The 25,872-nt window shown below is 47.0% G+C and overlaps 1 protein-coding gene and 1 long non-coding RNA gene across 6 annotated transcripts in view; one reads left to right on the forward strand and one right to left on the reverse strand.

Annotated features, from left to right (window-relative positions):
- The window catches only part of GPAM (glycerol-3-phosphate acyltransferase, mitochondrial), a 148,736-nt gene that overhangs the window by 79,125 nt on the left and 43,739 nt on the right, over nt 1-25,872 (reverse strand). The window contains exons 1-4 of one of the 5 annotated variants that reach the window (XM_029610373.1): nt 21,017-21,316; nt 19,493-19,613; nt 12,079-12,201; nt 39-112 (exon numbers count right to left, since the gene is read on the reverse strand). In XM_029610373.1, coding sequence (XP_029466233.1) covers nt 39-112; nt 12,079-12,201; nt 19,493-19,588 — 293 coding nt within the window. In that variant the 5' untranslated portion in view covers nt 19,589-19,613; nt 21,017-21,316. Of the gene's footprint in view, nt 1-38; nt 113-12,078; nt 12,202-19,492; nt 19,614-20,374; nt 20,500-20,851; nt 20,994-21,016; nt 21,317-25,872 lie in introns of those variants that run through there. The other 4 variants (XM_029610376.1, XM_029610374.1, XM_029610375.1 and 1 more) reach the window with 4 other exon arrangements.
- LOC115095982 overlaps nt 1,147-25,872 on the forward strand; it is a 31,477-nt gene continuing 6,751 nt past the window's right edge. Inside the window, exon 1 of the long non-coding RNA XR_003857931.1 lies at nt 1,147-1,690. This is a non-coding gene — a long non-coding RNA (uncharacterized LOC115095982). The remainder of the gene's footprint in view (nt 1,691-25,872) is intronic.

Raw genomic sequence — 25,872 nt, forward strand, 5'->3', positions numbered from 1 at the left:
AGTGTAAAATAGGTGATGTAGAAAATCCTACAGCGTACCTTGTGTGCGTTTCATTGATATAGATGACGTTGCGGAGGCCCAGAGAAGGGATGTTGGTATTGAAAAGCTTATCCTATACAAACGTTAAAAAAAAAAATATCATCAGGGATCTTTAATATTACACAAGCACTACAGATACTGTGTTATGTACATATGTTATACAGTCACTGTGGCAGATCCAGTTCAAATAGCTGCCTTCATGGTTGGTCCAGGGCCACTCTCTGCCCATAAAAAAAAAAAAAAAAAAAAAAAAAAAAAAGGGAGAGGAGAGGCTGGAGAGGAGGGGGGGTGGGGGGGAGAAGAGAGTGAGGAGAGAATATTTAAAAACAGGAACAAACAAAAAGAAGCAAAACAAGTTGAAATGGATCTTCACCCAGAGGTTGTTCAGATGAAAATAACCCTTCTTCGCTTATGGGACTTTAGTGCTCCACGTCAATTGTGTGCTTTGTGCTGTGCGGCCAACTGCTAGCTCCACAGCTCTGAGTGCCAGCACACAGTTCCACAATGCTCTCCTGGAGACACACCTTACCATTCTAGTTTTCAGGACATCCATAACGAATCCGCATAAAACAGATTTGCATACACACTGGGTCTCCAGTGTATGCAAATCTACCCCATGCATATTCTTTGTGGTAGGCCTGAAAACCCGACTGGTCAGATAGGCCTCCAAGAAAAAGTTGGGGAAACACAGTCGACTTCCTGGAGCCAGCAGACACGTGGTCCAGCCACCGACTTGTTGGAACTCAAGTTTCCCCAGCAACAGCACCGCCGAGTCTCTCTGGGTTACCGGACGCATGCCTCCAAGCCATGGCGCTCAGGCTCCTCCACCACAGTGCCACTGAGCAGCTGATCTCTCCAGGCCACCAGACACATGCATCTGATCGCTGGCTCTGCAGGGAGATACCCGATGTTTTAGCACTCGGAGCAACAAAATTATGAATATGGACCCCAGAGGGACACAGACTGTAAAAGATGGGATGATGACACGTACGCGCCAGCCAAGACACTGTCTCATCAGAAAGAAACATTTGGCAAGCCTAAACGATGCTAGCCAGCTTACCAAGATCAGCTTGTTAACTATAAACTCCAGTCTAAATAAAAGTAAGGAGCCCTGGACAACCAGGGTGACGAGGAGAAAAACAACTTAATACCTAAGAGAGCCTGTCCAAGGATATTTCATCGGGGAGGAGCCGTGACCCTCCCATGGACAAAGGGGGGAGCATCTGAAAGGAAGAAAATGCTGATGTGGCAAGACAGTGCTGCTCGAAAAGTGGCAGGACCTCCCCCTATGGAGAAGGGGGGAGGGCAGCAACCCGAAGTGCAGAGATAACACCATCTGCTTGTTGCATGACTCTGCATGAGCTTTATGCATATACATCAGCTGACTCTTATAAAAAAGCACAAACAAGAAAAGAGGAGGAGGAGAGCTGATGATGCAAAGGTATCCCCTGCCCCTGACTGTGTCTAGGAAGGAGAGGACCGGGAATGTGGAGAAAGAGGAAAGCCCTGCCGGTATCTGGAAGCTTGCCATGAAGTCAGGGATGGCCCAGGGAGGAGAGACACCCCTCAGCCCAGCCAGTAGCAGAACCAAGGAAGCAAGCCTTTCCCTCGAGATTATCCCTGAGATCTCCAGCCAGAGATTGCTCTAGAGGTAAAACAGAGGAAAATCTCCTAAATTCGGATGGGGCTAGTCAGTTACTTCCCTGTATTAATTCTTACCAGGCTAAGGTTTATGGCATGTTTTACGCAACTAATAATGCAGATTTTATTTTTTAGCATGAACTGATGACATATACTATTTATTTTTTTCTAAATGTTATTCCAGCAAAGTCTGAAAAATAAAAGTCTAATTCTGTGGATAAAACACGTGGTCTTTCCTGAACTATTCGGATTGTGTGTGGGTATAGGAGGTAAGAGGGAGAGCCGTCTGTAGCACTGCCGGCCTCGATAGGTGTGTGTGCGGTGTGGGGGGGGGGGGGGGGGGGGGGGAGGGGGGAAGAGACTCGAGGTGCACAGGCTCCTGAACCCCTCATATTGCATACATCTCCACAGGCACAAGTGCCTGCACACTCTCTGGGCTCTGCCCCAGTATCCCTAAGCGTCTGGTCCCAGAGTACTGCAATACGGGGGGGGAGGTGTCAAAGACAGGCAGATGTACGGACATGACCGGTATACGAAAGGTGCATATTCAGAGGCTTGCCAACTTTTGAATATTTCCACCACTTAGCCAGATAACATAGCGGCATCCCGGAGCAGAGTTAAGTTATTCACAGAAGTTATCCAACAAACTCTGGTCATGCCGACTCTTCCCCCCCGCCATCTTTACAACAGAGATCGAAACACATTTCTTTCTTTCTGGCTTGCACCACAGAAGTGGGGTTCTTGATCCCCTTGTGCATATTAACACAAAACAAACAAGAAATCACTTGGATTATAGCTGCCCCCCAACGAATCCAACGTATTTATGGTCTCCCTTTCACGAACGTGTTACACATGGAAGCGTGAAAAGACAGTCGGCTTATAGAAGCCGGAGCTTTTCTTTTACATTTTCCGATTATTTTGCGTCATTCCTCGTGTTCTAGATGATCTTCGTGTTCTAGATGATCCACCTCTTCAGAAAATTTTACAATAAATTTAAAGCGACACGCTGGGAGCTGCCTGAATCCTTAGCTCTCCCGGTTCCCTTCAAGAATCGGCTTTCATCACTCACTCTTCAGTGGGACTTGCCTTGTTTTGGGGTTTTTTTGGGATATCTAGCATCCTCACAATATCGGGGAAGATCGAAGCTGCTTTTGCGGCACTGTCTGGCACCAAACGATCAAAGCAAAATCCCCCCGACCCCCAGCCAGAGGATTTGGCCCAATCAAAGAACATGGCATCGATGGAATTAGTGCTGGAGGAACTTAAGCAAAGGAAGGGCATGCTACAGGTCAACATGGACAAGACAGCTGCCATTCGCAGCCAATTATCGCTGCTTTTGCAGCAGCTGTCATCCTACCAGGAACGGCTGGAAACAGTTGAGCAAAAAACTGCACCATGCACGGGCGCGACGGAACCCTTACCACAGACGTTGCACAAGCTAGAACAGCTTCAGCTTGACCTAGAAGACACTGCAAATCAGACTCAAATAATATTCACCTATATCAGGAGTTCCTGAGGGTCTGTATGGAGAGTACATGGTCAGCTTTCTCAATATTCAGTTTACTTTGTCGCTAAAAACTGAAAGGGCACACCGGTTTCCTTCATGGCCTCTGAAAAACACCAGGTACCGGAGGCCAATCATTTTCAAGTTGCTCCGCTATCCTCAGGTGCTGGAAATTCTCTCTACAGCCAGTACTAAGGCCCCCATAACTTTTAAAGGATATTCCTTGCTCTTTGTGCCAGACCTTGGGAAAAGGAAGGCCTTTTTGGCATTCAGGCCACGTTTACAAGCTCTAGGCGCTCAATATGGCCATCTATTCCCGGCCCTTACGCGAGTAACACGCCTGAAACAACACACGGTCTTTCTTCTCCCCCGAGGACTTGTACGCGTCTCTCTCCAGTTTGGATGATCACCTCAGCCTCTCAAGCCTGTTTCTATGGGCCTTTGCTGTCTTCCTTTGTTATCTGACTTGGATATCAACTCTGATCTCCAATGTTTTTCCTTTTACTGCTGCAGCATTGAAATGTTTTTCTTCCGTTGTTAAAGTGGGTGATGCTCATGTTGCCACTGGAAACTGGATAATGGCTGACTATGCTTCCTGCCATGAGGCCTATGTTGTCTGGGTTTAACCCGTTCCCAGTGTTTTGGGTTGTGTTACATATTTTTTTCTGATGTGTGTTTTTTATATTTTTTTCTGATGTGTCTTTTTTTCAATATTTTTTTTACTCTAAGGTTAGGCATGTACTCTGGTTCTTTTTTCTTTATCAATATGTTGCTGTATCTATGATGGGGACTGTGTGTTCATTGTTCCTTTCACAGTGGCTTCCATTTCTGAAATTTTAGTTGTATTTTTAAAAGTCAATGGTCTTTCACACCCCATCAAATGCAAGAAAGTGCTAACATATTTGAAATCACTGCAGGCAGATGTGGCTCTGATACAGGAGACTGATATATCTTCCACAGAGTCTCAAATCAAAACAAGATTGGGTAGGTGAAGTTCTTTTTTCTACAGTGTTCAAAAAAAACAAAACAAGGAGTGGCCATCTTGTTTCATAAGAGCCTCAGTGTTCAGATCCTTAATCACATTCTCAACACTGATGGCAGATGGGTTTTTGCTCTTGCTGCCATTGGTGGAGAAAGGTTCACTTTCTTCAATTAGTACGGTCTTAATACTGATCCCCACTTTTTTCCCCAACATGTTACCTCTCAGCTTATGGGCAATGAAACTTCCAAATTGGTGATGAGGGGGGTTGGACTTCAATCAACCTTTAGACCCTATTTTAGACAAACAACCAAGTACTAAGTATCCTGCTCTAAGTCACAGAAGGTCATCACAGGCTTCATGAAATCATTAGTTCTCTCTGATCCCTGGCGCCTGCTACACCCCACCGACAAAGATTATACCTTTTTTTTTTTTTAATAGCTCTCACTCTTCTTACTCAAGAATTGACTATTTTCTGGTGTCCGGTGATTTAATTCCGGATGCCAAACCTGCTTTAATTAAGCCTATTTTAATTTCAGATCATGCTGCTGTAACGTTGTGCATTACCATCTCCAGGTCTGCAGTTGTAGATCATCTTTGGCGGTCCAATTCGAGCCTTATGGAAGATCCTGCTTTCTCCACCCATATTGTGGAGAGAATAGATTAGTATTTTAAAAATAATACTAAACCAGATGTTTCTTTCCCCATAGTTTGGCTGCATTTAAGGCCACTATTCGGGGGGAAATCATTAGCTTCTGCATTGCCATTCATTGGAAAATGAGAGAGGAAATATCACGCCTACAAGCTGAAGTAGACCATCTGGAAAAAGGTCATATTTTGAACTCTGCCGTCACCTTGCTTTCTCTGCAGAAGGCCAGCTATGAATATAACAAACTACTAAGTAAGCAGGCTGCAAAATCCTTGTTTGTCCAAAAGGCTCAATATTATTCTGAAAATAATGAATGTGGCCACTTACTGGCTAATTATCTGGAGAAAAAAGAAAAAGAAAAGAGAAAGAAGACATTCATGCAATTCATGTCGCTGACGACAGGTTGATCTCCACCGACACTGGCATTTTGGAGAGGTCAAAGACTTTTATTCTAATATGTATAAGTCTGAATCAACTACCACCTCCACATCTGACCAATTTCTTTCACAGGTGGACCACCCAACTCTCCTTCCGGAACAACGAGGAATACTGGATAGTCCTTTATCCATAACAGAAAAAAACATCTGCTTTAACGGCTCTTCCTGGGGGAAGACATCAGGACCCAATGGTTTTACTGTAGACTTTTATATGGCATTCCAGAATGTTATGGTTCCAAAGTTATATATCTACTTTTCTGACATGCTATCTCCTTCGCTAGCTCCTCTTTTCTCTGAAGTTTGAATTGTGGTGTTACCAAGGCCAGGCAGGGACCCCAAACTTGTCTCTAATTATAGGCCCATTTCTTTGCTCAATATAATTATAAAATTTTTGCTAAAATCTTAGATCTTCGGTTAACTAACAACACTGAGGATCAAATCCATAAAGATCAATCTGGCTTCATCAAGGATCGATCCATCTCCAATAATTCTCGTTTATTTCTTCATATTCTCGAGTTGGCCAAGTTGGATCCTCTCCAATTATTGCCCTCTCCCGAGATGCTGAAAAGGAATTTTACAGAGTCAAATGGCGTTATCTACTTCAGGTGTTACAATGGTTCGGCTTTGATGACGCTTTCATTGCGGGTGTTAGGCTGCTTTATCAACTACTTGCAGCACCCTATGTTAACTGTAGACTTTCTTCTCGTTCGAGCTTCACAGAGGAACTAGACAGGGCTGTTCTCTATCCTCTTTCCTTTTCAACCTGGCTCTAGAACCCTTACTACTTGCAATCCGTCAACATCCTGACATCTTGGGACTAAAAATTGGTAACAATACCTACAAACTTTCCACCTATGCAGATGATGTTTTGTAATATATATTAAAAACATTGATAAATCCCTCCATCTTTTTTATCTCATTGCAACCTACTCAGCCTTTTCAGGATACCATGTGAACTGGCAAAAACCTGAGTTGTTACCGTTGAATCTACTGGGTCGCCATGTGGATCTCTCCGAATATCCATTTCAAAATGTTAAAAATGGTCTTAAGTACCTGGGTATATAGTTTTTTGATACCCTTTCTCACATAGTACTTCGATGTGAACTGTCCATACTGCAGATGCTTTAGGGGACAATGCTTCAAGGTCTCTTTATCTTGATTATATATGATCAAAATGGTATTAGCCCTTAGGATTAAATTTTACACTCTCCATGATTCCCATATTCTTTTCTACAGACTTTTACAAACAAGGGGATCATATGTTACTTGATTTCTTATGGAACCACAAGCCCCCACAGATTGCAGCAAGCAAATTGAAAGCTAAGGGTAATGCGGGAATTAATTTTCCAGACTTTTATAGCTATCACCAGGCACATATCTTACAGCAGGGATTCTATTGGAAGTCTGATTATTTGCAGATCCAGGACTATTCTCGCTGGTTAAACAGAACAGTGATAGGTTTCTCCTTTTCCATTTCAAGCTCTTCCTAAGATGACACGCTTACAATCTCTACTCATTAAGCCTATCCTTCACAAAGCATAGAGCGTTTACAGAATTTGACCAATTACAGGTTTCTTTCTCTCCCAAATGGAATTATTCCAAATTGGCCTCTCCCTGGAATCATGCTCACATTAAACTTCTTAGCAAAAGCCGAAACTGGAAGGTATGGCAAGCCTGTGGTATTTGGTTCTTGGCATCATTACAAAATGAGAATAAAGTGCTACCTTTTGATAATATAATGTCTTGTTACCAAGTACCAAAATCCCAGTTCTACTATTAGCTGCAACTTCATGACTGCCTGGGCCCTGATCTTTTCTCTAAGTCCAATTTTCAATGCCTCCCCCAGCTGATGGTGTTTTATTGGGACTGGGTCATTTAGCATCCAGGCTGTACAAATCCCTTAAAGCAGGGTAATTTCCAATCCTTACCAACTTAAAGAAGATGTGGCTTGCCGACCCGAATGCTCCAAAAATAATGTTGATTGGGTTTACTTTTGGAACACATCATTGCATATTTCACTATCTTCCAGTCTAACTCGGTCCTCTCTTTTTGTTATGTACCAAGCAGTGTGGACTCCTTGGAAACTCTAGAGAAGATATAGCTGCTTCACGTAATTGTTAGTCCTGTGCATCCCCTAGGGCCATTTTGTCACTTATGTTGTTTTTCTGCCCCATAATCCAGCAATTCTGGATGACAATCTGGAAAATCATTTCCCGAATTCTAAGTTTGGACTTTAGGCTTACATATCACATATCTATCCTTCCTATTTATCTTCCTAACTCACACAGGAAGCTCCTGGATTTTTTCCTGGTGGTCACACAATTTAATTGTCGTTTTGGAAGAATGGAGAAGTTACTTACCTGATAATTTCGTTTTCCTTAGTGTACATAGGTGGACTCAGGACCAATGGGTATTTTGCTCTCCTAATAGCAGATGGAAGACGGAGTCAGATTTCAAAGCTGACGTCACTCTACGTATACCCGTGCAGCAAGCTTAACTCTTCAGTATTCTCCTCGAAAAGCCATAGTGGATATATGTTTGCATAAATAACTTGATTAAACTTGAACTGGTTCAACCGATCTCCAAACTGGAGACCGCCAATGTACTCAACCAATTAACGCCGACACCAGACAAACTATGGGTGTCTTGAGCTAGGGGTAGGCCATGGCTTACCCGTATTTGCTTAATCTTGAGGTTTGTTATCAGAGGTTCTCGTTTTCTGGGGCAGCCGTGGGCGGGATGCTGAGTCCATCTGTCTACACTAAGGAAAACGAAATTATCAGGTAAGTAATTTCTCCATTTCCTAGTGTGTAGCCAGATGGACTCAGGACCAATGGGATGTACAAAAGCTGCTCCCTGACAGGGTGGGAGGCTGCTCGTGGCCCACTTAGTACTGTCCTTGCAAAGGCTGTGTCCTCCTGGGCCTGAACATCCAGCGGTAGAACCTGTAGAGTGACGACAGCTTTGAAATCTGACTCCGTCTCCCATCTGCTATCAGGAGAGCACAATACCCATTGGTCTTGAGTCCATCTGGCTACACACTAGGAAATAGCGATTTACTCAACGAACATTACTGTTGGAACACAATTTGCATGTACTGTAAATATGAAAGAGCGGTTGCCTCTAAATTTAATCATTTGGCTTCTTGGCTTGAGGTGTGGAAACCTTTGGACGTCTACTTTGACTCTGTAATTTCTCCACCTATCAACCATTAGTGATATACTGTTTTATTCGTAACAACCTTGACCTTGCCAACCTCTTACATTAAGATGTAATAATCGCTTCCTTTATATTTTTGTGGTTTTCTTTGCCTTGTATTCTCAATATAGGAAAATTGGTCCTTACCTGATAATTTTCGTTCCTATAGTACCAAGAATCAGTCCAGACTCCTGGGTTTTGCCTCCCCCCAGCAGATGGAGACAGAGAAGTTTTGACCGACTCTGCCCTATACCCTGAGGTGCCACCCATAGTATTACTCAGTCACAAAGCAGAATGGTTCAAAACCAAACTAACTATATACATTAACTTGAACTGAATCACTCATCCCAAGTAGGAACAGAATCCATTGAATACTGTAAATAAGATTACTCTGCAGATCAAAAGTAGCCAAATGCTGAACAAGCGGACTCTCCATTACTTCTATGCACTAAGCGGGCGGGACTCTGGACTGATCCTTAGTACTTCAGGAAAGAAAATTATCAGGTAAGGACCAATTTTCCTTTCCCTGTACGTACCAGGATCAGTCCAGACTCCTGGGATGTACCAGAGCTTTTCTTACCTGGGATGGGATCCGGAGAGGCCCACTCTCAGCACACCTTCTCCAAATCCCCCAGAATCCGGATCCTGGACATCCAACCGATAATGCCTCGCAAAGGTATGTAATGGGTTCCAGGTAACCGCCCTGCAAATCTCTTGTGGTGAAATCTGTTGACATTTCGTCCAGAAGCTCACCTGCGAACGGGTGGAATGTGCCCGAAGTCCAACCGGAAAAAACCTCCCACGCAATAGATATGCAGAACTTATAGCCTCCTTCAGCCAGCGGGCTATTGTCATCTTTGAAGCCATATTACCTCTTTTGGGACCACTCCAGAGTACAAAAAGATGAACCGAAACTCGGAAACTGCTAGTCACCTCCAAATAACGTAGTAATACCCAGCGCACATCTAACTTCAATTCCCTAGAAAGAGGATCCGACCGGTTCAATTCCGAAAAGGATGGAAGTTCCACTGATTGATTCAAATGGAAGGAAGAAACTACCTTCGGTAGAAAGGAAGGAACCTTCCGCAAAGACACTCTAGAATCCGAAATTCTCAAGAAGGGCTCCCGGCGGGATAACGCTTGAAGCTCGGAAACTCTACAAGCAGAGGAAATAGCTACCAAAAACACCACTTTTAGCATAAGATCTTTCAATGTTGCCCTTTTTAAAGGCTCAAAAGGCACCGCACACAAAGCTGTGAGGACCAAATTTAGACTCCAAGAAGGACAAGGCTGTCTTACCGGCATTCGTAAGTGCTTTGCTCCCCGAAGGAACTGAGCCACGTCCGGATGCACCAACAATGCTATCCCCTGTATGTTACCGCGCAAACAACAGAGAGCTGCTACTTGCACCCGGACCGGGCCGATGTCCGCAACAGATCATAAAGGGCATCCGCGCTATAAGCGTTCACCGCCTCAAGGCACCCCACCTGAAGAGCTTCTCCTTCCTACAGGGATTCATTAGCCTGTAGCTGTTGTACCCAGCGAAGGCCAGCTCTCAAGGCAAAATTACTGCACATCGCTGCTCGAACTCCCAGCGCTGACACCTCGAAGATCTTCTTGAGCTGAATCTCCAGTTTATGGACCTGCAGCTCCTTGAGAGCTGTGGAACCAGTAACAGGGATAGTGGTTTTCTTCGTGACAGCTGACACTACAGCATCCACCTTGGGAACTTGAAGAATATCCAAAGCATCCTCCGGCAGAGGATATAGCCTGTCCATCACCTTAGTGACCTTCAACCCCAGATCAGGGGTGTCCCATTTCTGGAAGAACAAGTCCGTCGCTGAAAAATGGAACGGAAAAGAAGTAGGCGGAACCCTCAGGCCCAACAATACCGGATCCGTAGACCCTAAACGGGATGCTTCTTGTGGAGCCTCAATACCTAATTCCCCTAAAATAGCAGGAATTAGGGGCCCGAGCTCCTCTTTCCTGAAGAGTCGGACCACCTTCGGATCATCTCCCTCTACAGCACCCAGCTGTTGATGTCCATCCCCCTCAGGGGCTGGGATGGTAGGTTCTGATCCTCATCCGGATCAGAAGTGTCTGAAGAAGTTACTGGATCGCCCCGAGGGGCCACTGCCCTCAAGGGACGCTTGGCATTAGGCGCCCCCATGCTCTCCTCCGTCCTGGACCGCTTTCTAGCCTTAGCCAGCTGCTCCGCGAAAGCCAATTTGCCTGCAGACTGTTTCTTGTTGGCCTTTCTGGCCTTAAAGGCCTTGTGTAATAATAAAACAAAATCCGATGAGAAGGAAGAAGAGGAAGAGGAGGAAGAGGAAGAGCCGTCCGTATCAACATCAGGGCCAGCACCTTGAGCATCAGGATCAGGAAGCCCTGCCAAGTCCTGAAATAGTGGCATTTTGTCTGCCGGGGTCATGCACTGTGGAGATAGCGAGGGCGGGAGAATCTTCTCCCCCACCGAGGTTTGTGGCACTGAAGACATGGGCCCCCAAAATGGCGCCCGTTCCCGCGCTCAGCGGGAATGGGAGAGGAAAAGGAGGTGGCGGCATGTCTCCGAATGCCTGCGTTGTTGAGCTAAATCGAAGCATCACACCCCCCACCTTCCCCCCGGCGGCCGCAGACATTCCTTTGTCCCGGGGAGACAGGACGAGCAGAGGCCGTCCCTAGACAAGTGCGCGCGCACACTGAGCCACACGTGCGGCAGACGGACCGTCATGGCAAACTGCCTGCAGCCGAAAAACAAAAGCAAAAAAAGAGCTCAAAACGCTGCAAAACAGAGAAAAAAACCCCAAAAACCAATGACGGACTGGCAGCGAGGAAGGATAGAGAGAGCCCCCTCCCCCCCGCACAATTCAGCAAACACTTACCTTAAATTAAAAAAAAAAAAAAAAGTAAAAAAAAAAGTTAAACTTGCCTCATGTGGGTTCTGGTTCCTCTGGGGTGAGTGATCTGGGCTCCCCGGTATCACCCCAGGGTCTGCTGCCCAGTGGGTAATAGGGCCCTTGACCCCTAGCCGCAGCTGCCTCAAGGACCAGGGAGGATGGTCCCCTCAGGACCTGGCAACCCCCTGGGAGGCTGAAGGTTCGTGCCTTCTTCTTACCAATTCCCCTTTCCTCTTTGTCCTTTGTTTTTTTGTTGGGGGTTTTTTTTTTATAACTTTGCTATCTAAGACCTTTTCCTTTCCAACTAAGCACACCATACAGACTATGAGTTTTGCACCTCCACCATCTGCTGAAGACAGAGAAATACTGACAGACTGTGGGTGGCACCTCAGGGTATAGGGCAGAGTCCATCAAAACTTCTGTCTCCATCTGCTGGAGGGGAGGCAAAACCCAGGAGTCTGGACTGATCCTGGTACATACAGGGAACTTTCTGTTAATTGTTTGCTTTGCTTTTTCTTGTTTGTTTAAAATGCACCAATAAACATATTTGAACCAAATATAAAGTAAGAACATCTTGCCACCCCCTGCAAAGTTTATACAAGGGCATTGCCCGGTCAGAACCCGTTGGCTATGGAATGCATTACTCGGATTACTTCTGGAAATAATTTTAAAGGTCTGAAGCATTAAAGCCGCAGGGCATCATTTCTGGCCGTCACGTGTAAGAGAGGTCTTACCCGGCTCAAGGGAGTGCAGGCATAGCAACATCTTCCCACGAAGGGCCTTTTCCTGTTCAGCAGGCTCTCCTTCCACTTCAGCGTTGCAGACCTGAAGACCATGGGACTGGCACTTCGATCCCCCTAGTGAACAGCAAAAGACAGGACATGGTATCCACTGCCACTTCAGCACCACAGCTAAAGGACCCACAGAAACACCACCCCACCCCCCACCCCCACTCCCCCTTTATCTTCTGTACGGGTGCAAAAAGAAGCGGAAGATCCTACACGCCGGCCAAGTCTAGAAACTCAGTGATCAGACAGCAGAGGACATGTAATACATGCATTTTATCCATCGGAGGGAATTAAAATGAGCCACCAGCCCTACGCGCCTTCGTTATTTTATTTTCTTCACGAAGCGCTCCCTCTAAGCGTAGCCCGCAAGCAGCAGCACAGAACACGAAAGGCAGAAGATGTTAACCCTGGAGCGGGTCGGTCCATTTCCCCCGACAGATCACACGCGGCCCAAAGGCCCTCACCAAAGTGTTTATTTCTTTAACATAGTTCCTCTCGCCTCAAAAAGAATTACACATTTTCTCTCTCTTTTTGGCGGGGGGGGGGGGGGGGGGTAGGAGTAAAGAGGTAGAGCATCAGCATCATATCTCCCTCTTCACACGTACTGAAGATGAGGGTTCAGTGAAAGGTGAGGGTCCCTAGACTTCAAGAAAACCAATGTTAAGATGGGGAGAGCACCTCAAGGGTCGTTAGCTGGATGGGAAAAATCGAGGGGAAGTAGAAAAGCAGTGGTCAAAACTAAAAAGGAGATATTATAAAGGCGGTGTTTCCCACCCCTCTCCTGCGGGCACAGCTATCCAGTTGGACTTATCTGGTTAAGTTAAGCGGATAAGTTAGACCTGCGTAATAGGTTTATAGTTACTCTGATATGACTCATCTGGCTAACAAGCAACTTGTTCAGGGATATTAAGAGGCATAGCCATGCCACTGAGTACCCTATGTGATTCAGCCAGTTAAGTCTCATAGGAAAACTGCTCTTTACCTGAAATACCAGTCCAGACAAGTGGGTTTTGCATCCCTACCAGCAGATGGGTGCAGAGAATAAAAGCTTTTCAGGCACCGCTACATAACCGAGAGTGCCACCTGCAGTCCCTCAGTATTGACCTGTGCCCAAGCCAAAATAGAGTGCAACCCTCCAAACACAAATGAACTCTCCCCTCCAGGGTGAACAGTGGCAAACCATGAATAACGGGTTAGAGCCTCCTGAACTGGAGCCCTCACATCCAACAAAGTGTAGTAAATCTGCTAGGGAGTTAGCAATCTGTTAGAAATCTGCTGTTAGACAGACTGCGGAGTTAGCAATCTGTTAAGAATGGCTCCTAAGAAGGAGGAGTCAGCAATCTTGTAGTGTCTCAGATATCTTCTTGCTAAGGAGTAGCAATCTGTAATGAACCTGATATAGTTGTGGGTGGATCCCTGGGCCGGTGGCAGATGACCACGCCCCCGGGAGAATATCCCGAGAGGGACCACCGGCTAGGCTTGAGTATGGAGACAGGTTTTTGAAACCACAAGAGGTGGCAGTAGTGAGCTGATATGCCCGGCAGGGCTCTAGTCCCTCAGGTACTGGAACAGTGATCCAGGATGGCTGAGCTGTTGAGAAACTGTAGAAAGTGAGTAGGCAGAGTTCATGAACAGAACTAGATGACAAAACTCACATAAGGTCTCAGAGAGCTCAGGAGCTGGAAAGGTTTAGGCCTCGAGGAGCGAGTACCTGGTTCCAGGGAAAGCTCTGAGAGAGCGATGGTAAGTCACGATTGTTTGTAGCAGCAATAGCTTCCAAGCAGTAGAGAATCTTCAGAGTGACCAGGAACATGGGCCCTCGAGGAGTGAGTACCGGTTCCTATCTGTAATCTGAAAGTAAAGAAAAAGAGCAAGGCCCCTGAGGAGCGGGTACCTCTGGTAAGTCCGAGGAGGCAGAGTAGCTTGGGAGGTGTAGCCGAAGCAAACCCCAAACCCTTGCTAACTCAGATAGATAGTGAAATAGAGACCTTTAAATATTGGAAGCGGATGACGTCATCTCAGGGGGACGCCCCTAAGGTTCGCGCTCTTGCTGGTACTTCAATCAGAGTGCACGGGTGCGCCCTAGGTCTTCAGGAAACATGGCGGATCTGCAACGTCGAGCCGGTCCGGGGACGCCGGAGGGAGACGGCATGGAGACGCCGCGGCAGCCAGCCATCCATCAGACCCGGAGGGAGTCGCCACAGAGGTAAAGAGGGCGGAGTGAGGGCGTCGAGCAGCGACGGTCGCAACACAAAGGAACTGGAAATCCTTCAGCCCTGAAGAATGAACGCCCTCATACGGCTCTGCATTAACAACCACCAAGTACAGCGTCAGGGGTCTTTCGAAAGCAAAAGCTGGCCTCTGGACGTGTTCTGTGGTATTTCTGGAACAAAAATTAGCAGGTAAGAACCAATTTTCCTTTCCTATTCATGCCACAGATCAGTCTAGACAAGTGAAATGTACCCAAACATCTCTACACTACACTACTTCCTCCGGCGCCTGACCAACCAATCGGTAATGCCTGGAGAAAGCGTGGAGCAAAGACCATGACTCAGCCCTACAGATTTCCTGCAGCAACACCAACTACCACTCCGCCCAGAAGGCTACTTGCAACTCAGTAGAATACGTACTCCTATCTTTGCTCCACCGAACAAGACAAAACGATGATGAGAATGATGAAATCTCCGAGCCACTTTAAAGCACCGCAACAGAGCCAAACGCACACCCAATAATAGAAGTTCCCTCGCATGCGGCGGCGCCAATAAATCGGAAACACAGGAAACCCCACCATCCGGTTGAAACGGAACAAGGCAAACCACCTTTGCTAAAAACGAAGGCCCCGCACGCAACCACCTCTCCATCGCCCAAAATCCACGGGAAACAGTCTCTATAGGACCAAACTCGAAGCTCTGAAATCCATGTGCTTGAACAAAATGCCAACAGAAAGACCGACCTCAAGGTAAAGCCCTCCAATGAAATTCACCACAAAGGCTCAAAAGGAGGTTCACCTAGAACTTGCAGAAAGCAATTTAAGGCTGCCCGCTGGACACTTTCTACATGGGGGCAGATAGAAAAGCTCGATTCCCTATCACTTGCCTCAAAGACATTCTAAGGCTGCCACTTGCTAACTCCTGAGGCTGAGGAATGAATGTCCACCTTCCTCCAAGCACAAGGACTCAAACACTCCCCACACTCAAACCTATGCCAGGGAAGTGGATGGTCTCTCCTAGCTTAAAGCAATGTAGAAATAACTGGCTCCGAGTACCCTTTCAACTGTAAGAGTTTCTCCTCAACGAGCCAAGCCACGAGACCAAAGTGATACCACCGGATCTGAAAAGATGGGCCCTTGACGAAGAAGCCCCTGCAGATGACTGAAGCTGATGAATCCGTCCATTGCCCGAAGCACCAGTTTCAAGATCCATGGGCGGTGTAGACACTCCGGCCCGACAAGCACCACTCCTACCGGTTGCCTCTCCAGGTGCCGCAAAACTCGACCTATGAGAAGGCATGGAGGAAATGCATACTGCAGCATTTGTGTGGGCTACAGGCGGACCTGATCACGGACTCCTTTGGATCCGAACTCTCTCCTGCAGCTGAAAAAATGCTCTGCCTTTGGCACTGAAGCCATCAGGTCCAAAAGAGGCCTGCCCCCACCTTGACCAAACGAGATCCGTGGCTTCTGAGAACATCGCCCCTTAGCCCGGATCTAACTGCTGTCTGCTGGGATCATCTGTCAACAGATAACGTTCCGCCAGACCACAAAGACTCCTGGACCTCCTGAGCCACCCAGCGACTCTTCGCCCTGCCCTTGACAAGTGATATTGGTTACAGCCATTGCTTTGTCCGAGAAGACTCTCACTGTCCGATTCCAGACCTGCAGACGACAGGAAGGCATCCCTCACGTGTCCAAGCGATTCGATAGAGCAGGAAGCTTCCCTTACTGACCACCAAGCTTGAGCCACTTGCTCTAGGCAAACAGCTCCCCCAACCCTAGAAGCTGGCATTGGTGGACCCTACCACCCAGTCTAGCAGCATTAGTTCTACCCCCCTCTCCAGACTGTGACTAGATAGCCACCATGAGAGGCTGGGCCTGGCACATCCCTGAAGTTACAAGGGCAGGTAAAACTCCTCTGACAATGGATGCCATCAGCACTCGCTGCAGAGGCCGCATGTGAGCCAACACCCACAGAACGAAATGTAACATAGAAGCCATAGAACCCAGGACCTGCAAATAATCCCAGACCTTGGACACTGAAAAGCGTGGCCGACAAAGCACGTGAGACTAACTTGTTCACCCTCTCTGAGCTAAGGAAACACTTCCTCGAAACACAACCCCCAAGCATTTCAAAGACTGGGATGGAACCAAACTGCTCTTCGGTAGGTTCACCTGCCAGCTCAGAAGGCTGGGTATTGAACATACTTAGAAACCGCCGAATCAGGTGAGGGCACTCCAGTCCCTGCTTCACCCAGATGAGCCAGTCATCCAAGTACGGGTGCACCAGAACCGTTTCCCTACCTAGCGCCACTGCTACCATCAGCAGCATCTTTGTGAAAGCCCTTGGCGCAGCTGTTAGGCCGAAAAGAAAAGCTCGGTATTGAAAGTACTTGCCCAGCACCACAAAATGAAGAAACCTATGATGGACTGATTGAATAGGGATATTCCAATATGACTCCGATCAAACCAAAGACGCCAAAACAATCCTCTTGGCGAACCACTACTATCCCTATTCGCACCCGCAGCGCCGCATTGATCTTTTGCGGAACCAAAATAGGCTGAAAAGTGACTTCCTTCTTTCTGCACCACAAATTAAACTGAATACCTTCCCTGGCCCTGTCTTTGCAATGAAACTGGCACTAGAGCCTCTCAAATTACTGAGATGCCACGTCTTCGAGACACAGGCAGGAAATCATCTGCTCTATCAAACCTCCAACAAGCAGGAACAAGAGGATGACAGAGTCAGCCGCTGGCCCAAAGCAATTTCTCTTTCCTCCAAAAGGACCAACCTTGCCTCGTCTCCACAGCCCCCCCCCCAAGAGCCCCACTGGGCTTGCCCTGAAGGGCCTGGGGCCTCAACGGCTGTCCACGCTCTCTTGGGCAGCACACCTGAAGTGCCAAATTAGAGGCCAGGGCTCATGAACCTTACAGGCCCCTCTGTAGCCGCACTATCCGATGGCCTCTTAAATGCACAGGAGACCTGATACAATAATCGCTTGAACTCCAGCAAAAGGTCTCCTAGCTCCCCCAGTGAAGGGAGGGTGGGGAACATCAGGCTCCCTATGAGAACCGTCAACAGGACCAGGGTCGAAGGCATCACGGCCTCCCCACACAGCACCGCTGATCCTGCCATGTGCAAATCTGTAGACGTGAGAACCGACAAAATGGCCGCCGGAGCAGCAGGGCCTGTACCAGACCACATAGTAAGCCCTCCAGCCCTGCCTGTGACTGCCCATGCTCTTGAATGGGAGAGGAAGGACCCTGCCGTCAGCTGCAGCATGAGGGAACACTTGCTGGGCTCCCCCCCCGCCCCCGTATGCATGCACCCCAGGCAGAGCGGCCCACTTCTCTGTAGCCATGCCACACATTCCAGGGTCACCGCAGTGGTGGGCGCGCTCCGATTTATCCACTAGCCCACCCACGTGCCAAGTAGTTCGATGGCAGCATCCACCTTCCCCCTCCGGAGCCGATTGCTACTCACCACACGGCCCTGAGAGGCCTTAGGGGAACGGCTCCTCCTGAATGTACCGAGGAGACAAGCTCCCCCATACAGCTCCCTGCAGTTTAATTTTCTTTTTTTTTCCCCCTCTCTGTTCTCACAAGCACAGGAGAAGGGAGGGGGTTTGAGAGGAGGCCACCACCATCAAACCTTCCTCTCAAAGCAGAGCTTGAAAAAAATTTTTCTTTTCTGCTCCCCCACGTCCCCACAGGAACTAAAAATTCTGAAACAGGCTCGCTCTGCCGGCCACAACCAGTGGCATGGCCCAGGGTCTGATCTCTGGATCCGGCAACATCCTGCCACACCACCCAGCCGTATCATCTGCTGGAGGCAGAAAATACTGGATTCTCACTGCTGGCACCACCTCCTAAGTAGTGGCTGTGATGTCACAGAGGAAGACAGCGCTGTCTGCCTCCATCTGCTGGTAGGGGGAAATAACCCACTTGTCAGCGCTGCACAGATGAAGCAGGAAGAGATGAAAAAGTATAATTAAATAGTTGAGATAATATATAGTAATATAATAATGACAGCAGAAAAAGACCAAAATGATCCAGCCAGTCTGCCCAGCAAGTTTCTTATGGCAGTAACTGCCACTCCCTGCAGGTTACCCCATGTTTCTGTTAGAAGAGTTTTAATTGCCACTCTGTGCGGGTTACCCCATGTTTCTGTTAAGGGTTTTAATTGCCACTCTGTGCGGGTTACCCCATGTTTCTGTTAAGGGTTTTAATTGCCACTCTGTGCAGGTTACCCCATGTTTTTGTTAAAGGATAGTAACTGCCGCTCCCTGCAGGTTACCCCATGTTTCTGTTAAGGGTTTTAATTGCCACTCTGTGCAGGTTACCCCATGTTTTTGTTAAAGGATAGTAACTGCCGCTCCCTGCAGGTTACCCCATGTTTCTGTTAAGGGTTTTAATTGCCACTCTGTGCAGGTTACCCCCATGTTTTTGTTAAAGGATAGTAACTGCCGCTCCCTGCAGGTTACCCCATGTTTCTGTTAAGGGTTTTAATTGCCACTCTGTGCAGGTTACCCCCATGTTTTTGTTAAAGGATAGTAACTGCCGCTCCCTGCAGGTTACCCCATGTTTCTGTTAAGGGTTTTAATTGCCACTCTGTGCAGGTTACCCCCATGTTTTTGTTAAAGGATAGTAACTGCCGCTCCCTGCAGGTTACCCGCAAGCCTTATAGTAAGGGTAGTAATATTAACCATCAAAACCAAGCAACTGTCAAACCCATAACAAAATTACTAGTAGCAACATTTTTGCAGGGCGAGCAGCCTTCTTGAAAATTCAGATGATGCTGCCTGAACATGCTTTGCTTTTAGACTTGGCCATAGAAGCAATCCTGCACTTTTTCCCTAATGCCTGCGTACCCAGTACCCCAGACCGTAAAAGTCAGGGCTCAGCGTTTGCCATCATCAAATTTATATTTTCAGACTCCCATTTTAGCAACCTGACAGTGCCTCCTTAAATAAAATAAATGAGGAGAGAAAAAAGGAGAGAAATGTAATTATATTTCTTGTCTCATTTCTAAGACCAACGTTTAAGTATTTGTTCCCCATCATTCATCCTCCACACAAATATAAAGTAACTCAGGCATAGAGTATCATTTTCTTTTCTTAAGCAAAGAAATCTGACAAATTTACTTACCCATTCTTCTGCAGGAAGCTTAAATCTCCCAGCGGTACATGCCCCGTTGTTGTAGAACATATCAATGGTTCCAAGCGAGAAAGCCACCTCATCCATGACACCTGCTATCCCAGCTCATAGGCTACAACACAAACAACACAATCGAGGCTTTACACAACTACACACAACACACCTACCGTGACTTATCTCTCTAGGGCATGGCGGGGAGCCACCGTGAGAAAAAAAAAAAAAGCACATTTGTGAGTCACACGCGTTGTGTACCCCGTGACTCATTTGCACTACACAACAATTAATGCACCACCAAAGAGAGCTACAACTCCCTTTTTGTCAAAAGGACAATAAGGCATTTAGCGTATGGCTGTCCCAGACTAAGCTCATTCCCAATATATCGCGGTGACGGCGAGTGTTATGCAGCCCTGGCGCTCTGCTTTAATTGCTGTTCGCACAAGTTCGTAACAATCCGGGTAAACATTAAAAAAAAAATATAACTAAGTCTCAAATCATAACCATACTAGGCAATGCTAATTAGAATACACTTCATTCTGACTGATAAAGGGCAGCGGTTCAGATGTGAAGTAGCATATATTAAAGAAGTTTAGTAAATGGCATCTTAAAGGAGGGAGGGCAGACCGCTTGCATCAGACACGGTCAGGTTAATTTGTCTGGTGAGGGCGCAGAAGTATATTACAGGTTTAAATCCCAGTGGGTCACCACTGTGTCCTTGAACAAATGATCTCCTTGTTCTCAGCCACAGACCGCAAGCTTGGCAGAGGATTAATCCTGTACAGTACTCTGGGGCCTGATCATACTGTGTCATTTATGAATAAATACCAGTGCCCATCAACCTATGACCCAAGTATGCACTTATCCATTTGCGCTCACCCTTAAACTCAATCTGCAAGAGCTCGCGAGTTTTTTTTGTTTTTTTTTTTTAATCTCTCAGCAAACTCCACTAACAAGAAAGATCGCTATCGAGCATCAGCCTGGTTTAAACAAAAGCTGCTTTTTTTTTTTTTTTTAACACTAACAATCTGTTAAAAAAAAAAAATTTACGAAATGAGGACCGTTTTAAACGGGTCCAAAAAAGCTACCCCTGGCCTGGGAAGATGACCATTGCCAAAGTACTTCATTAACTAGACAGCAGGACGCGCGCTTCAAGGTGCAAAGACCTCAGGAATCAATCTCTCCCTGGCAGAGAGAGAGAGAGAGAGAAAAGGGCAGCAGGGCAGACGGGAGCAGTGCCTACTGAGCCACCATCCAAGGCTCCTCTGCGCTTAGTCCGTGCTCGACTCGGGAGAAGAAAAACCCGGCGTGCTAAATCCTCACTCGGGCACCATCACTTCCAGCGCCCTGTCTTACGTTAAAGAACAAACGAGCATGCACCGAGCGAGACGTCACAGGAAAGCTGCCCGGGTCCTCCGATAATGCGAGCGGAACAGCCCAGCTCCTCCGAGTGGCTACGAGCCGGTCCCCCCCCCCCCCTCGCCGCCGGTAACGAAGGAGAGCACGAGCTCCCGCACTCACCCCCCTCCCACCATCCCCCGGGAGCAGCTCCTGCCGCGCTCTGCACCGCCGGGACCGGCCCGGGGCGCGCACGCGAGGCCGAGGAAAGGAGAAGGGGGGACGCGCGCTGCTGACGTCAGTAAAGTGCGCCGCCGCAGTGACCGCTCCCGCCTTCGAGTCAGTAACCGGGAGACCCGGGAACACTGCGGGGAGAGAAAAAGGAGCTCTAGGCTAAACCAGGCCATAACCGAAGTTATCATTTTCCAGAAAAAAAAACACCCAAAACATCTCCAATTCAAATTCTTCCTAAATAAAACACGAAGTTGCGCACAGGCCGGACTGGATACCTTGGCGTGAGACTTTTAAGTGCATCTGGGAATTTTAAATTGCCTGTAAACTAAGACGCTATCAGATAAAGCTCTAAGAGCCTTATATGCAACATAGAAACCTCTGGACAAACCACTAGTAAAACTACTATTACAATTATTTGATAGCATCATTCAACCAATACTTTTATATGAGACTGAGGTCTTATCATTAACCCCAAATTCTCCAGAATGGAACAGATACCTGTTAGAAATCCTGCACCTCCCGTTCTGCAAACAGACACTTCCTGCCCACAGAAACATCCCTACTAGGGCCTGAGCAGAATTAGGTCCCTTCCCCTTCCTACTCACCATACAAAAAGACATTTTCAGATACTGGTATCAGGCAATCTGTGATACAACACAAAACCCTGGAAAAAACAAATTCAGCATTTCCATAGCAAACCTGCTATATCAATCCAACATTAACAGCGGGAACTAAAAACAACTGCAACCCAGCATATAAAAAGACAGAAATGCAGATATTGAAATGTGCCCTAGAACATCATTACACCTTATATTGGGCAGAGCAAATTGGAAAACAAAATACGCTGGACTGTTACAGAACCTTACACAAAGAATACATGCTAGCACCTCTATCACAAATGCAAAAAAGAAGCAGACCTTCACCAAATACAGAATAAGAGACCACATACTAGAAATAGAAAGATGCCGAAGAAAACTGGAAACCCCAAGAAGCCAGACTCTGTATGCAATGGAACACTGGAGAAATAGAAACAGAATTGCATTTCCTCCTGTGCTGTGCAAAATACAAAGAGGTCAGAGATACACATTTCCCAAAGGTGACAGAGAAAGTCAGACTTCCCACAAAAGAATGAGCAGGAAAACCTCCCTATAATCCTGGGGGAAAGAGAAGAAACAGCAGCTATAGCAGCAAAATATGTAGTATCCTGCCGCCAGACCAGAAATGAAAACTTACCAGGGGACAATAAGGACCAGCACCAATACCTGAGATGACCCTGGTGCTGTTCGTTTCATAACCTATACTTTTAGTTATTACCGCTGTAACGTTTGGCTGCTTGAGGGACAGTCCAGCAAGCAGTCCCACTCACCCCAACTTTGGCATGCCACTCAGGCCCCTCCCACGGTATGGATGTCGCCATTCACCGTTCTCCGACACTGGGTCCTCTAGGTGTGCACACCACACATCAACTCAAGAAGACCCCGCGTCAAGAAACTGCAAGCCAGTGCGCCCTGATGATGTCAGCACGGCTGGGTATTTAAACCCCAGCCCCGCTCCAGGCTGGTGCCTCAGCAACAGGTTTCCTGCCTTGCAGTATGTATTGCCTTGTGGTGTTCCTGCTTCCTGCCTTTCCTCATCCGGTTCACCTTGCCCCATCCAGTCTCGCCCTGCGCCGTTTGCCGTACCTTGCCTCAGCTTGCCTACTCAGATCTGATCTCTGCTTCGGACCTGGACCACTCTCACACCTGTCGCCTGCCACTGACCTTTGCTTCGGACCTAGCTACTCTCTTACCTGCCACTAACTATTGCTACGGACCTGGACTATACCTTGCTCTGAGCCTGGTCCTGAATGTGGAGATTGCCAGACTGCTGTCTGCTGTGAGCTCAGCTTGCCCTTGGACTCTGTCTTTCTGTTTGCCCTGTGGGACTATCGCCTAAGTCCTGCTGGCCCCTGGAACCCAAGGGCTCAACCTGTGGGGAATGGGGCTGGTACAGGTGAAGCTCCAGTTCTGACCCGGCCTAGGGCACGTTCGCCAGCGGTTGGCGTGGGCCTAATGGGTTCGCCCACTAGACTGTGTCGACTCTGCCACAGCACAAAGGTCCACTCTACTGACAACCATTTAGTAATTTTTTTCTCTCTTTTCCTACCCTTTTATTTTAATCATTCCGTATATTACTTTGGCATCACACATGAAATTGTGTGATGCCTGAGGAGATCCCTGTCTATGCTCAGAGAAGGACTGATCTCAGGGGTAGGTCCGTGTCTGTACTCAGAGGAGCTTTAGGAGACTCATCCCAGGATCAGGGCCGTGTCCATGCTCAAGGGAGCACTAGGGGTATGATCCCTGGGTCAGGACCCAAGAGTATGTTCAGAGGAGCACTAAGGGAATGACCCCTGGGGAAGGTCGGTGTCTGTGCTCAGAAGTGGTGTATAGGACACATGTGTGAGCAGCCCGAGGATTGAATTCTTTATACCTGGGGATATCTGTATTCCCACCCTTTATCTAAAGGGTGATAGAAATATCCTCTTAGAAATTTTAAGACAAAAGTGGACATCCTTGCCTGCAGGGACAGTGCAAGAGTATTAAGTGCCTTAGGCGAACCTTCTGCCTTCTGCTCCCCAGTCCAAATGCAGAAGTAAAAATTATGCAACAATAAAATGAAGAAATATAAAACAATAATAAAACCATACTAGTAAAAGGAATAATTCAAATTAGCAGACAAATAGAGTGACATCCAAAAATTAAAAACTCAAAAAAATAAAAAATTTCCCAGCTCCAAAACAAAAATCGAAAACCAGCGCACACATCAAATATTAATGCCCAATGATTACAACTAACAAAACTACCTGGGAACATTTGATTTCCAGGTGCCCTGAGATTGTCATGGATTAGCTGATGGGGTGAGGAGCAGGAGTTGTGCACAAACTTTCTCTTTTCTCTCATATACACCCACATAATTATGCACTTCTGTTCTCTCTCACATACACAGACTTTCCTGTACATGCACACTACTAGACACACACACATATATGCACTCTTGCCCTCACTCACAAATGTCCTTATTGACTCAGACAGGTCTCTTCTCTCACACACACACTTAGGATCCTTGTCTTATTCACAGGCTCTCTCCCTCTAACACTATCACTCTCTGAATCACAATCCCCCTCACTCACACACACACACACACACATACAAGCTCCCTCTCTCTTTCTCAAACTCACATACACATTCCCTCATAAAGACTCCCTCTTTTTCTCACAGATACACACCCCTTCTCTCTGTCTCTCTCTCATACACCACCGCATACAGACACTCTTTGTCTCTTGCACACTCCCCCCTTCACACAGGTTCTCTCTCTTTGTGGCACAATCACCCTTACACAGGTTCCCTTTCTCACACACGCACACATGCACTCTCACTCCCTCACACAGGCTCCCTCTCTATCTCATACACACACACAAAAAGAGAGGTCGCTTGCGGCCCGCCGAGTCTGCTTCTCTTGGCTGCAAGCAGGATGAGTGCTGCTCGCAGCCCACTGAGTGCTTATCTCAACCGCGAGCAGAATGGGCGCCACTGGTGTTTGCTGAGTCTTTTCTAGGCCGCGAACGGGATGGGCTCCGCTTATGGCCCACCGAGCCTCTACTCCCTCTTTGCCGCCTGGTTTGCCTAGTGGACGCGCTGGCCCTGCTTGTCTGAAAGAACCATGACTCCTCATTGCATGTAATAAGAAGAAGCACGTGATTAGTGTGTGGAGTGGAGATGTGCTCCTCTGCAGCACTAGGTGTTTACCCTGTGATTAGTCACCTTGACACATGGTGCTTATGTGTACTTCACTCCCTCTGGAAATGTGAGATGATGTAATTCTCTTAAACCTTGCTGAGAAGTAAACAGAATGCAAAGACTGGAATGACTATGGGATACCATCACTTTTATACATTTAAATAGCACTAAAAGGTGTATGCAGCACTGTACTGATACACATGCGAGAGACAGTCCCTGTTACAATCTAAGTCAAGACAAACAGGAAAAATGAGTGTTTGAGAACTGGGGAAAAGATTTAAAGTCTCAAAGGTGGGTTAATAGATGCAGTTTAATTGAAGACAGGGACCATATTATCTAATTGGGAACAGCTGTAAGAATTTAATCTTTGCCCTGCCAAGCAATCTATATAAGAAAAACAGGAAATAGAGTGTTTGGAAGAGGAATAGGGTGGGAGGGTTTATAGGCAGCAAACATTAGGTGCTTCCCACATAACAAGCAAGTTCTATGGGGATTTTTTTGCTCCAACGATTTTTTTTTTATCAGCCCACTACAACGCACTTTCTGCCCAGTTACAGCGACAAATGTCTCACACCACGTAGACAATCCACTGCCCTATAATACAGTCTAAGCTTACATGAGAAACCCTGCAAAGCAAAGTGGTGCTAAGAAACCTAAACAGAAGATCAGAGTAATTTAGGATATCAGGTAATAGAAATCCTCTCAGCTTAAATGTAGCAGATTTTCAGTGCTTCCCACGTAGGCTCTGATGCATTAAAGGTGCACTCAGGAGGGCACACAGGTTTAACTACAGTTGTGCACTCGTTTTTTTAATGTGCAAGCTTTACTGCCGATGCAGGAAGGAGCTTTGTGCACAAAAAGAGAGGTGCGCTGGCTTAACTCGTGCGTTCTTATCGCTGGAAACTGAACTCTTTGTCAGTTTCCAGGGCTAATATTAGTTTTTGGGCGGAAGCTACAGATCCAGTGCTGGCATCTGTACTCGGGCTTTATGCGCAGAAAATGTTTTATGAACGCAAAACATGCTTT

Source organism: Rhinatrema bivittatum, chromosome 7 (genome assembly GCF_901001135.1).
Source record: "Rhinatrema bivittatum chromosome 7, aRhiBiv1.1, whole genome shotgun sequence".
Taxonomy (NCBI): Eukaryota; Metazoa; Chordata; class Amphibia; order Gymnophiona; family Rhinatrematidae; genus Rhinatrema; species Rhinatrema bivittatum.